We start from the raw sequence: 14752 nt of genomic DNA on the forward strand, positions 1-14752 counted from the left end.
GGAGTGTAAGGAAATGTTACAGGGAAATATGGGCTTGGGACAAGGAATGAGAGAGGAGGAAGACTAATTGAGTTCTGTAATAAAATTCAGCTAGGAATAACGAATACTCTGTTCAACAATCACAAGAGGAGGAGGTATACTTGGAAAGGGCCGGGTGATACGGGAACATTTGAATTAGATTACATCACGGTCAGACAGAGATTCCGAAATCAGATATTGGATTGTAAGGCGTACCCAGGAGCAGATATAGGCTAAGACCACAATTTAGTAGTGATGAAGAGCAGGCTGAAGTTTAAGAGATTAGTCAGGAAGAATCAACGTGCAAAGAAACGGGACACAGAAGTACTAAGGAACGACAAGATACGCTTGAAGTTCTTGGTTCAAATGGCTCTGAGCACTATGGGACTTAACACCTGAGCTCATCAGTCCCCTAGAACTTAGTCACCGAGCGAGGTGGCGCAGTGGTTAGCACACTGGACTCGCATTCGGGAGGACGACGGTTCAATCCCGTCTCCAGCCATCCTGATTTAGGTTTTCCGTGATTTCCCTAAATCGCTTCAGGCAAATGCCGGGATGGTTCCTTTGAAAGGGCACGGCCGATTTCTTCCCAATCCTTCTCTAACCCGAGCATGAGCTCCGTCTCTAATGACCTCGTTGTTGACGGGACGTTAAACACTAACCACCACCACCACCACCCCTAGAACTTAGAACTACATAAACCTAACTAACCTAAGGACATCACACACATCAATGCCCGAGGCTGAATTAGAACCTGCGACCGTAGCGGTCGCTTGAAGTTCTCTATGACTATAAATACAGCAATAAGAAATAGCTCAGTAGGGAGTACAGTTGAAGAGGAATGCACATCTCTAAAAAGGGCAATCACTGAAGTTGGACGGAAAAACATAGGTACATAGAAGGTAACTCCGAAGAAACCATGAGTAACTGAAGAAATACTCCACTTGTTAGATGAGAGAATGAAGTACAAAAATGTTCTGAGAAATTCAGGAATACAGAAGTACAATTCGCTGAGGAGTGAAATGAATAGGAAGGTAGGGAAGCTAGGAAGAAATGGCTCCATGAAAAATGTGGAGAAATCGAAAAAGAAATGATTGTCGGAAGAAAGCCAAAATAACTTTCGGTGAAGTTAAAAGCAAAGGTGGTAAAATTAAGAGTGCAACGGGAATTCCACTGTTAAATGCGGTGGAGAGAGTGGATAGTTGAAGGAATACATTGAAAGCCTCTATGAGGGGGATGATTTTGTCTGATGTGATACAAGAAGAAACAGGAGTCGCAGGAGTCGATTTAGAAGAGCTAGGGCATCCATTATTTGAATCAGAATTTACGAGAGCTTTGAAGGACTTAAGATCAAATAAGACAGAAAGGATAGATAACATTCCATCAGAATTTCTAAAATGATTGGGGGAAGTGGCAACAAAACGACTATTCACGTTGGTGTGTAGAATGTATGAGTCTGGTGACATACCATCCGACTTTCAGAAAAAATATCATACACAGAATTCTGAAGACTGCAAGAGCCGACAAGTGCGAGAATCATCACACAACCAGCTTAACAGCTCATGCATCTAAGTTGCTGACAAGAATAACATATAGAAGAATGGAAAAGAAAGTTGAGAACGTGTTATATGACGATCAGTTTGACTTTAGCAAAGGTAAAGGCACCAGTTAGCAATTCTGACTTTGCGGTTGATAATGGAAGCTAGACTAAAGAAAAATCAATACACGTTCATAGGATTTGTCGAACAGGAAAAAGCGTTCGACAATGTAAAATGGTGCAAGATGTTCGGAATGCTGGGACAAATAAGTGTAAGCTATAGGGAGAGACGAGTAATATACAACATGCACAAGAGCCAAGAGGGAATAATAAGAGTGGAGGACCAAGAACGAAAAGCTCAGATTAAAAAGAATGTAAGACAAGGATGTAGTCTTTCGCCCCTACTGTTCAATCTGTACATCGAAGGAGCGTTGATGGAAATAAAAGAAAGGTTTAGGAGTGCAATTAAAATTCAAGGTGAAAGGATATCAATGATACGATTCGCTGATGACATTGCTAACTTGAGTGAAAGTCAATCGAATGAACAGCCTAATTATTACAGAATATGGGCTGAGAGTAAACCGAAGAAAGACGAAAGTAATGAGAGTAAAGCAGACTGGCAATGGCAAAAAAGGCATTCCTGGCCAAGAGAAGTCTGCTAATATCAAATATCGGCCTTAATTTGAGGAAGAAATTTCTGAGAATGTACGTTTGGAGCACAGAATTGTGTAGTAGTGAAACATGGATTGTGGGAAAATCTGAACAGAGGAGAATCGAAGCATTTGAGATGTGGTGCTACAGACGAATGTTGAAAATTAAGTGGACTGATAAGGTAAGGAATGAGCAGGTTCTGCGTAGAATGGGAGAGGAAAGGAATGTGTGGAAAACACTGACACGGAGAAGCGACAGGATGATAGGACATCTATTAAGACATCAGGGAATGACTTCTATGGGTACTAGAGAGAGCTATAGAGGGCAAACAATGTAAAGCAAGACAGAAGGTTGCAAGTGCTACTCTGAGATGAAGAGATTGGTAAAGGAGAGGATGCCTCCAAAAAGAAAAAGAAAAAAAAGCGAAATGGCAAATTGAAGACAAATCTTTTTTCATTTTTTTCCTCGTGTGACTAGGGTCTCCCGTTGGGTAGACCGTTCGCCGGGTGCTAATCTTTCGATTTGACGCCACTTCGGCAACCTGCGCGTCGATGGCGATGAAATGATGATGATTAGGACAACACAACACGCAGTCCCTCAGCGGAGAAAATCTCCGACCCAGCCGGGAACCGAACCCAGGCCCTTAGGATTGACATTCTATCGCGCTGACCACTCAGCTACCGAGGACAGATACAAATCTTAATGAGAACAGTATTTTAGTTGATACTAAAGCCATTTCTGATACTACTACCCTTAACTAGCAGGTCCCCTGTATCGGTGGTAACTATTACAGTATTACATTGGTTGCATTCGAGATCTCGGATGCTCTAGAGCCCCATGTTGTAAATAGCGGTTTTAACAATTTTTAGTGTTTATGGTACACTTTAGATGAATGAATTTTAAAAATAGATACTCTTAGGAGCATTTTAAGCCAATAAAAAATAGGTGTACAAATATTCTACCCTGTTAAAGCCGGCGTTGAGCTCTTGGCGACCAATTCTTGTTACCTGAGCCCAAAGCAACATATCTTGGACACTTTCTGGAGGCAGCTCCACTGCCACAGATCACAGGCCCTTAATTTACGAGAACTGCGTGACCTTAGAAACCTACCGAGGACTCGTCGAACTCATTCCACACAGAATCGCTGCAGCATTGCGTCCCAAAGGGGACCAACACGCTACTGATTAGATGATCGTAACTATCTGGTTCTTTTCTGTATTTGTAAAGGCCACTAATTCAAACTGGGGACAGGGCACTTTAGCAGTGTGAAGCTGCGCTGCACTGCATTTCGGCAAAATAAGCGAACTATTAAGAAGCACTACTTAACACGAGGCTGTAGAAACACGTAATATAATCACTGAATTACACACTGTACAAACAAAGTATTCATGCTCTCGCCAAGGGCTGTAGGATCTCCACTACAAAGTCAGTTCACGCGACGCTAACGTACACAAAATACGAAAACGCTCAGAAAAAAATAAACACTGCTCGACACAGATAAAGAGGCAGTTGCCGTTCAGTTCTTCACAGAACACGAGTAAACGAATAAACCAGAAGTTGCATATAGAAAGCTGCTGCTGGGGGCTGTTCACTTGTCTTGGCCGGCCGGAGTGGCCGAGCGGTTCTAGGAGCTACAGTTTGGAACCGCGCTACCGCTACGGTCGCAGGTTCGAATCCTGCCTCGGGCATGGATGTGTGTGATGTCCTTAGGTTAGTTAGGTTTAAGTAGTTCTAAGTTCTAGGGGACTGATGTCCTCAGAAGTTAAGTCCCATAGTGCTCAGAACCATTTGAACCATTTTTTTTTCACTTGTCTTGGATTAGGTTCGCTGTAAGACGTAAACAACACGTATAAGTTAAGAACTAATGTTTCATAAACAGTGGATAGATTTTGAAACCCCGTACATTTATCTTCAAATGTTACTCGAAAACTGTGTAACTAATATTATCCTATCATTTATTAAATTAATTGCAGAAGCGCTGGTTTGTCACACTTCAGAATGACGTGTTCATTGTGGGTGTTAACGCTCAGACTGCCAAAGATCTCGCAAGATGGAAGCTAGGTGCAAAAAAGTGGACTCCGCTATGAAATGGGACGAAAGGTGAGAAGAAAACGAAATACACATATCACATTAAAATGTATTGGAGATAAAAAATACGACATAATTTATATTTATTTAATAACATGGCTAATATCTATTATTATTTTCCTTGTTTTTAGTTTTATAATTACTTTTATTTGTATATTTTTTACTTGCGATCATAATTTTTGAGACCGTGGCTGTGTAGAAATACAAACTGATTCTTGCAAAGAAGAAAACAGTAACCACTCACTGTACTTACTTACACAAATAGCTCGATACCAGTTTGTAACGGACAGGTTCATCGTCAGACGGCTCTTTACGCTTACATTACATATGTTTATGTTAAATTGATTGCTGGCTTTTTTTCGGCAACTCTGTCGAAGATGAACCTGACAGTTCAGTACCGGTAACGGCGTTATTTGTGTAAACAAAAAGCATTATTAACAGTGGCTGGTTGCTGTTTTCTCCTTTGCAAGAATCAACATGTACAACGCTTCTTATTGGCTCTCAGAGCCAGTTAGTTTCCTGGTATTGTATTTAAAATGTTCTTAACAAAGTATTTATTCCCTAATTTGTCTCAATTTTTTTGCGGTGAAATGATGAGCAATATAATTATGTGTTATCAGAATATCGTCTCAGTCGTTTTACAGACAAATCAATTATCTAGAAACAGAGATACAAATGTCAGATTTGGGACTTCGGACGTATTCCATTTCCACTCTTCGTACATTTCACGATCAGTTCACCACAAAATTAAGTAACAATCTGATTATTCATGCTGTTAACCAATACGTGTGAGTAATTCATTTACACAGAAATTGTAATATTCAGCGTCCTAAGATTGAAGAAGCGGACTGATAACAACGAAGCACTACAAGAAAACTTCTCTGCCGCAATTACAGAAAAATCGCCTGCCAGACTTGTAAGTGCCATTACTGCCAGACAGTCCGAGCTCTGTCACGTACTGGATCAGAAAGACAATGATGTGAACAGTTTGCCTCACGTGTTGTCGTAACGGAAATCGTAATTGCAGGGTTAATTTTCATTCTGCAGCGGAGTGTTCTATGTTTTGAAATACCCGGGCAAACCCCTTTTTCATTTCATATGATCTAATAACATGTATATACGAAATCTGTGCATCTGTAAATCTCTGTATGAAATCTGATATTTTTTGTCTATAATTGATATAACGTCAATATTACTTTGGATATAAGTATTGTGTCTTTGTGGACACTATAAAATAATCTTAAATCGTTGAACAAACAAATATAGTGATTTCTCTCTATATATGATTTTAGGTGTTCCAGAATGGTTCAATAAAATTAAGCAAAATAATAAAGAAAACGTGAAATCTCAACGACGATGCTACTTATTTTCTCTTTAGGGGAGTATACGCTACGACAGATATTTGAGAAACCTGAAAACTGTACGCCGAATCGGGATTCAAAACCGGACGCTCGCATTTGACAGGCAGTGCATAGCAAACTTCGAAGGAAGCGTACATCTGCGTTTCTTTTGTAGTATGTAAGGGAACAGAACAGACGCTAAGACTCGTGCACAGACAACGGAAACTATAGGGCACTGCTTGCGAGAGGCAAGGATGCTGATTAGAGGAATCAACGGCTTAACCGCAGTCTGAGAAACTTCCACAATGAAATTTCCATTCTGCAGTGGAGCGTGCGCTGTAGCGAACACAAAGTCCTTTTGTGGAGTTTAGAAATGTGGGAGAGACGTCCACGGAAAGCAAGAGATCCAGTCCCGGCCCGGCGCTCATCTTCAATCAGCCAAAAAGATTATATTACATGCAGTTCGTTGACGTCTGCGACTATATTACGAAATTTATGAAATAACGATTTCACAGTTTAAGTTACGTTTATTTTGACACTATCTATCGGCACGATGCATTTCAGTAGAATGCTGCAATCATTAGGTACTTAGCCGGCCGCGGTGGTCTCGCGGTTCTAGGCGCGCAGTCCGGAACCGTGCGACTGCTACGGTCGCAGGTTCGAATCCTGCCTCGGGCATGGATGTGTGTGATGTCCTTAGGTTAGTTAGGTTTAAGTAGTTCTAAGTTCTAGGGGACTGATAACCACAGCAGTTGAGTCCCATGGTGCTCAGAGCCATTTGAACCATTAGGTACTTAACGTCTCACTATTAAATTAACAATGCATGTGAGGTAAAGGGTAGATATTTTGCTAGGTGCGCCAGCGACCTTATATTCCGAACGTTATTGCCCCTGTCCAGAAAGATTAGTTTATTTAAGCGTGCATCCTTATTTATGTAATCCCAACACACGTTCAGACACAGAATTCACACACTTGCAGATGAACACACACAATCAGACATATAAAAGGTAGTTTGTGGTACATGTAAAGCCATTTATGTAGGCCAGATAATATCTTCAGATATTACATAAAATGGACAAGAGACATCAAATGGATTTATACGGGGAACTTAAAAATTTGCATCAGACACATTGTAACAAGTGCCTACTGACAGATTAGAAAATAATAATATAAATTTCTTTAAACACTGCTTCAGTGTTGAAGGCTTGTCTGATTATTAGTAGCCCGCAGCTCGTGGTCGTGCGGTAGCGTTCTCGCTTCCCACGCCCGGGTTCCCGGGTTCGATTCCCGGCGGGGTCAGGGATTTTCTCTGCCTCGAGATGACTGGGTGTTGTGTGCTGTCCTTAGGTTAGTTAGGTTTAAGTAGTTCTAAGTTCTAGGGGACTGATGACCATAGATGTTAAGTCCCATAGTTCTCAGAGCCATTTGAACCATTTTGAACCGATTATTAGTAAAGAAGGAAAAATTCACCCAATAATTCCAAAGGTAAATATCTACAACTGGTTCTATTAATAACAATAATTAAATTATCTGAATGATAATGATTGAATTCCTAAATACTGAATAATCACACCTTATAATATCTGCCATGATATGTCTGTATAGATCATGGAGAGCTCCACCGATGTTTCTTGTAAATATTAGTAAGAAAAGAGCACAGCAGTATAGATACATATTTATTGTGTCAAGAGCAGTTTCGTTCGGAAGAACATCATCTCATGCCGTCGACAATCTTCATAAGAAATATCCATATACTTTCGCCAGTATCCTGATTAAGAAGTTTATTATTAGTGAATTTATTACTTAAGCAGTTGAAGAATCTTTGACACGTAAACAGCTGAATGAATTGAAGATGTTATGCTTCATTTGCCAGATGAAAATATAGTCCCATTACATGAACACAAAGATTTGAGATTAATGAATTATACAACATAATAATGGTGAACACTAAAGTAAATTGACCATTCTTCTCAGGGGCAATAACATTCGAACCATAATGTCACTGGAAAACCCAGTAGAAAATCTGCTTCTCACTTCACATGCATTAGTAATTAATAATTGGTGTATTATTAACAGAGACATGATAATACCGAAGAGCATCGTGCGAATAAATATTAGAAAATAAACTTGTCTCAAGCTGAGAAATTGTTATTTTATAAAAGTCGAAAAGTTTCGATTCAGACGAAACCTGCGTTCTGGAGCGTATAGATCTATGAAAAATGTTGCGGTACGAATTACACGAAGATGTCGTTCGCAAGACCACAAAGGGTAAACAGAAAGGAAGACTGGTCGGTTGCTATACCGTACCACTTACTTAACGAGGTAAAGAGAAACGAGAGAGATTCAAGCCGACGAATACAATGAAATAAAATAAAATAATAAGAAATCTACTGCAGACGTCTCATCACAGGATAAACGTATCTAGGAAGTAGTACATCACTTACAAGCCGCAGAGTCACTCTTAATGTCTGATCTCATAGAGGAAATAACATTCTCGGCAAATGATTTCATAACTGACAATTTGATTGAGTTTGTGTCACGAAAGCGTTGTTTTATGTAACGTCTTCTGACCTTCACTTACTCCGAGATGATACTGTACGTAAATTTCACAAAATAACAGGTACACTCTTCGTTGGATGTTTGTTTCGTCTACTGATTATCTAGGTAATTTTAATTTATTCTTTGATATGATCTAAATCTCAGTAGGGTCATAAAATATTTTTGCAAGCAAGACGGCTATTTAGAGGAGATACGAAGGAAGCCGCAGCAAAGGAATTCTCTTCAGACTAAAGGTTCTCAGTGGGATGTTGTGGTAGGACTGGGTAAAAACTGTAGAGAGAGACAGAGAGTCGAATGCATCCAGCAAACAATTGAGGAAGTGGATGCAAGTGCTGCTCTGAGATGAAGAGTTTGGCCCAGGAGAGGAATTCGTGGTGGACCGCGTCAAACCAGTCAGAAGACTAATGACTTAAAAAAAAAAAGTATCTGCTCTTTTGCTCTTTCTTTTCTGCGATTCTCAGTATACTTAAAGGACACCCGTAAGCTGTTTAATAATCATACGAGCCATTATTTGATTCTCGTTTGTAAAATTTTAAAGAATTGTGGTAACAAATAAAATCCGTATTTGTGTGATTACAATTACACACTCGCTAATACCTCAATGTCACTTAGGTGAATTAGACTCTAATCATATATTTCTGGTAGCAGAAAGGATTTGCTCCTGAAATAATGGCAATCGCACCACGATCTTTTAGTATATTTTAGCTTCAAGTGAAAAACCAACCCTACATTATTAGCTTCCGTATCACCATTGAAAAAATAACTGCTTGGAAAAAATTACGTGTGGACGAAAACAGTAGCGAATTTTCATATTCTAGGACATGCAACTTATACCACATAACGTCCACACTCACCCCTCCCCACCGCCACACACACACATACCTGTAAGTACACTTACAACTGATGATATAAAGAGGTTAGTATGTGACTAAAGTGTTATGGTTTTAAGAGGCATCTTAATTCATGTTGACAGCCTTGTTAAATTCAAAAGACCGAGCTGTAGAGTGAATTTCCATGCTGGAGTGCATTTCAGTAACTAAAGTGTTATGGTTTTAAGAGGCATCTTAACTCATGCTGATAGCCTTATTAAATTCAAAAGACCGAGCTGTAGAGTCAATTTCCATGCTGGAGTGCATTTCAGCTTCACATTTTACGAGTGGTATTCAGTCACCTCAGGAGTAGGTCTTAGTAAGGTAGTGGGACGTGAGTAGCATCTTTCTGTGTGAACTGGGTTTCAGATGAAAGAGGTAAGTGAGAACTGGACAACCATTCATCAAGACAATACGTCTTAAAATTAGAGTGATAAGATACAGCACAGAAAGCGCAATTAACAACGTGTTTATCAGATCCTGTCTGCTGAGATAGCTGACGGTGGTCTCACGTCCACCGTGTGTGAGTGATCGTATCAGACTGGGGTTTAACCATTAGCAAATTACTTTCAGCCACCACTATTCACAACTTAGCTCTGATGTTTGACACCAAAGAGACATTTGTTTTCTCCCTGTTCGCACTTGGCGTAGGGACAATCCTTTTATTTTAGAGTACATAAGCGTATATTTCTGTATCATTTCGGTATATTGCATTTCAGATAGCCAGGGAGCAGAGTGAAGTACAACTTATCAAAGTAATAGAAACAGGTGAATGAAAATACGGCTCAGAATTGATGCATCCCACCGCGAATTCTTTCATTTAGAATTTTGAATTGTTTGTTACGCGGCTTAGAGTTTAGTTTAATCGGTAATCATGGAAAAGTAAAATCCGCACTGTATTCTTCAAGCTAAAAAAGAAACAATGTTCGAGCGTGTTCAGCTGTGGTAGTGTTTAATCTCCAGCATGTGTTCCGTGGACACCTGAACTGAGCTAGCATTGTCCATCAGAGCATCATATGGAAAGACATATCTGTGCCAAATGGTTCATATTTCATCTAATTATGGTTTGCATTTACTTTTTTAAGAAGGAACACTGTAATTAACAGAGCATCACGTACTGGGTGCCGTCACCCATACAGAAATGTCTCTACCTTTGACTGCATGAAACAGTGAGTGTGAAACATAATATGCTTCAGAATTATCTCACAAATTGACACTTCCAACCACTGGAAAGAATGTGATTGTTAGCTCATCGTATCATTCTCTTCCAATCACAGTTGGTCCCTGATGTTTGGTTTCGGCACCATTATCGTTAGGTCGTAGTGATCTTCGGTCGGAAATCACCATCTGATACGGATGTCCAGTCTCGTCGCAGTGTGACTGAAGAAACACAATCTTTGACATACTTCTACTGCTTCAAGTGACCTTTAATACACTCCACATTGCCGGCCGGGGTGGACGAGCGGTTCTAGGTGCTACAGTCTGGAACCGCTCGACCGCTACGGTCGCAGGTTCGAATCCTGCCTCGGGCATAGATGTGTGTGACGTCCTTAGGTTAGTTAGGTTTAAGTAGTTCTAAGTTCTAGGGGACTGATGTCCTCAGTAGTTAAGTCCCATAGTGCTCAGAGCCATTTGAACCATTTGAACACTCCACATTCTCCTATTACAATAGCTGCTTTTCGATCGCTGCAGCTCTTCGCTGAAGGTGTTTCGCAAACGCCCTGTTGCTTCCGGTGCACGTAAAGGACAAACAGTTCCCAGTGTTAGTGCTGCAGCTAACGGCATTTTGGCATTGTGTCCTATTACTTATAAGTATCACAACAGAGTATAATATATTACTTATTATCATGACGGTCATAACATACAAAGTGCCGGTTGCTATGCTTCTACATCAGTTTGTTTCCGTTATTGTCAATGAGCCCACAGAGTGATGGTTTCTGGTTCCGCATGATGGTAGAGGGCAGAAGTCACGCTTATCGGCGCAAAAAATTTTACAGCGCCTCCACTTTAGTGTGGCTGCTCGTGCACCTTTCAAAACGGTTTTTATCTATCTCTTTCCGACCCATAAGACAACCACCTAATTTGTAATCTGGAATACACCGTCAGTAACGGTACGTCTTGTCTCCTTTTTGTTCCGTTCTCAAATGTACGAAAAGACCAGTTCATGATGGGTATGACTTTGTTGAATGATTTATTTGTCTTTACGGTTGTGATACTTAGGTGTTTGACGTCTGTGTAGGCGGTAAGTAGCAATCTCGCAACGATAGAAGTATACAGTTTGGCAGTACACTGAGCTTGACGTGGAGAACAAAGAGTTCAGAGCAAAATTTTTTGAAAATTGGTGGTAGAGGAGAATGCTGAAGAATAGATGGAGAGAATGGATAAATAATGTAGAGATACTGAATTGTATCACAGAGAATAAAAACGTATGGCATAACGATAAAAAAAAAACTGAAGGGTTTCGTCGGTAGGGCACATCGTGAGCCATCAGCGTACTGTCGCTTTGCTAGTGGAGGGATTTGTGGATAGGGGGGACGGGGTATAGAACTTGTAGATGGAGACAAAAGCTTCCCTACAGTAGACAGGTTAAACTGCATATAGTCAGAGAACTTAATCAGACTTGCACAGGATCAAATAGCGTGGAGAGTTGCATAAACAAGTCCTCAAACCGAAAACTAGATCAGTATTAACAACAACTCAAATAACTCTTACATAACATGTCAAAATAAGTATAAACTAATGTTATTCCTTTGGAAAGCGTTTTAGGCCTTAGCTTTATTTGCTCTTAATGTCTGAACGGGAAATTTAAAATTCACTTCTCCCAGAAGCGCATACTGCGCCTCTGACCAGTGAGTGTGACACTTTTGCTCGTAATTGTTGCTCTCTTGGCGTTTCTTCTTTCAGAAAATATTAGACCAGATAACTACGCTAACCCTTAGGGAAATCTAGAATAATAAGCTCCCTAAATAATCAATGGTACCTGTGATTACATAGAAGTTTCAGTGGAATATGAGGGTTTCAGAGATTAAAAATAATTATTTCATTACCTTGGATCAAATTCGCTGTTATAGGATAGCCGGCCGCGGTGGCCGTGCGGTTCTGGCGCTGCAGTCCGGAACCACGGGACTGCTACGGTCGCAGCTTCGAATCCTGCCTCGGGCATGGGTGTGTGTGATGTCCTTAGGTTAGTTAGGTTTAAGTAGTTCTAAGTTCTAGGGGACTAATGACCTAAGATGTTGAGTCCCATAGTGCTCAGAGCCATTTGAACTTTTTTTTTTTGTTATATGATATCATCATCATCATCGTCATTTATTGCACATGTGCAGGTTTTTAGTCCCATGGCAGGAGACAAAAAAATACAGATACAAGACATATATAGAACATAATGAATTGATTAACACATCATGTCCGCGAATCATGACAAAATGGTTGTAACATCACAGAAATTTATTACATATGTTTGCCCATCTCGACATCTTCAGTGCTGGCTGTGGTATCTGCTCCTTCCAGGGTCACTATGGTCCGGTGTCTCCACCTCGTTCGCGGACGACCTCTTCGTCGTCTACCAGACTGCCCTCTGCTCGTAGAACATGTCCCGCCCACTGTAGCCTTCTTGTTGCAATCGCTCTCCCGATATCAACTTTCTTAAACCGACGATACAGATCTTCATTGTGCCTTCTTTCCACCTTGCAGTTTCTGCATTGTATAGCGGGCCATAAATTTTCCTTAAAATCTGCCTCTCAAACGCACGAATGCGCTCGTCCATTGTCTGTGTACTTGCCAGTGTCTCACCACCATACAATACAACCGGTCGAACTAGTGACATGTGTAGCTGTATCTTGCTTTCTTGGGACACGATGCGTGACATGTATAGGTGGTTCTAACCGTAGTACATCCGTTTCGCACATTTATTCTTTGTCGAATTTACTTCTCTATCTTACATTTATTCGACAATATTGACCCAAGGTATATGAATTTTTCAACTCTTTCAAAATTGTGACAGTCTTTACTGTTTGCGAACTTATTATTTTGTCGACGAGACTCTCATATGCATTATATAATATGCAAACAGAAATACTAAACACGGTAGGTATTTAGATTTCTTAAAGATTCGATATTGCAGTGACCAGGAATATCAAGATTTAGTTAACAATTCGTTTGCCAACTACAGTCAAATATTGCTACTTACCGAATACGTCGCCTCGACTTCCAAAACCTCATGCTGCTATCACTCTGCTTTCGATGATTTCGAAAGTCTTCATAACATCTGCAGATTGTCAATGAATGAAGTACTATAAATTGCAAAATTATTAAGATTTTATTATTGAGGGTATAAATTGGTTTATTGACACAACAATTCATTCGAAGGGAAAAAAATGTGCAATGAGCAAAAAAATAATGTGTGTTTGTCAAATATTTCAAGTTTTTGGATTAATAGGCTAATGGCTACAGCCAACATACAGTATTTAGTTGTCAAGCTTACAGTGACGAACCGATCTGTGTTGTAATTGATGACTGATTTTTGCTTTTCCTGTAATTCTTTCTGAATTTTTACGTCCACAAAATTCGTGAAAATGTTCTGAAAAGATTCACAGGGTTTATCACGTCTGTTTGAGCGTAATCAAAGAAGTAAACTAGTAATGGAGACACACGTAACGCATGAATTGGGAATGCCCCAACTAGCCTCTACCCAGAGATACTGCAGGCACGCCGCACGCGCAGCCCGCGTGGTACTGGTCAACTGGATATCTGTCTGAGGTTGAAAACTTGCGCAACAATACAACTATGCCGCAACTGTATCATTAATTTTGCGAAACACTTTCTGTTCCTCATTCATTGCTTCTGCGTTAACTGGCTACGTGACGTTCGGGATGTATAATAGACAATATACCTGCTTTTGTGTATTTTCAGTTCAACGTATAATAAATACTTGATTAACTTTGTAAAATGAACACTCAGAATTCACACCGACAGCGTCATCGGAGATGTAATAATACCGCAATTTGTAAGAAGGACAACTGATGGAATTCGCAGCAGACCCATTCCAGTAATCGACGTAAATTATTTAGGAAAAGAACGGAAAAATGTAAATAAACATGTCAAATATGCCTCCCACGACACAAAGAATGCAGCTGGGCACGTCCTTATCATCGTCTTAGGCTGATAATAACAAGAGTCCACTTGTTAAAAACTTTTTTATTTACGCATTTCGGGCATTCTCCGTCATTAGAATATCTGCCAAAAACATCACCGATATCATAAAAGGACAACTTACTGATGACACATTAAGAGAAAAGGTTCATCGACAAACAAGTTTGCATACCACAGAAAACCTTAATACAAAGCATCTTGTCAGCTCTCTCGAGAACTAGTCCTACGAGATATACTAGGGCTATTCGGAAGTTCCGATTGATCGCGAATTGGAAACCACTTTGAAAATCAGAAATATTTTGTCTGCAACAGTTAGCTACAGCTTCCAGCCACTTTTCTACATAGTCACCACTCCAACTTAGACATTTGTCGTAGCGTTGTACCAACTTTCCAATACCCTCGCCATAGAAGGCAACCGCCTGTGCTTCCCGCCAATTTTCTACGTTCATCTATAGCGCGTTGTCTATGCGAAAATGTCTTCATAGCCAGTAGTTAATGTGAGCAGAGGGGAGCCAATTACGGGCTCGAAAGGAGCATTT

The 14752-nt window shown here is 40.2% G+C and overlaps 1 protein-coding gene across 1 annotated transcript in view; it reads left to right on the top strand.

Moving 5' to 3' along the window:
- Window positions 1-4256: 4256 nt before the first annotated feature.
- Window positions 4257-14752, top strand: part of LOC126260408 (putative defense protein) — a 31232-nt gene continuing 20736 nt past the window's right edge. Inside the window, exon 1 of the mRNA XM_049957735.1 lies at window positions 4257-4306. Within this exon, the coding sequence (XP_049813692.1) occupies window positions 4257-4306 (50 nt within the window). The remainder of the gene's footprint in view (window positions 4307-14752) is intronic.

Source organism: Schistocerca nitens, chromosome 5, assembly GCF_023898315.1.
Source record: "Schistocerca nitens isolate TAMUIC-IGC-003100 chromosome 5, iqSchNite1.1, whole genome shotgun sequence".
NCBI lineage: Eukaryota > Metazoa > Arthropoda > Insecta > Orthoptera > Acrididae > Schistocerca > Schistocerca nitens.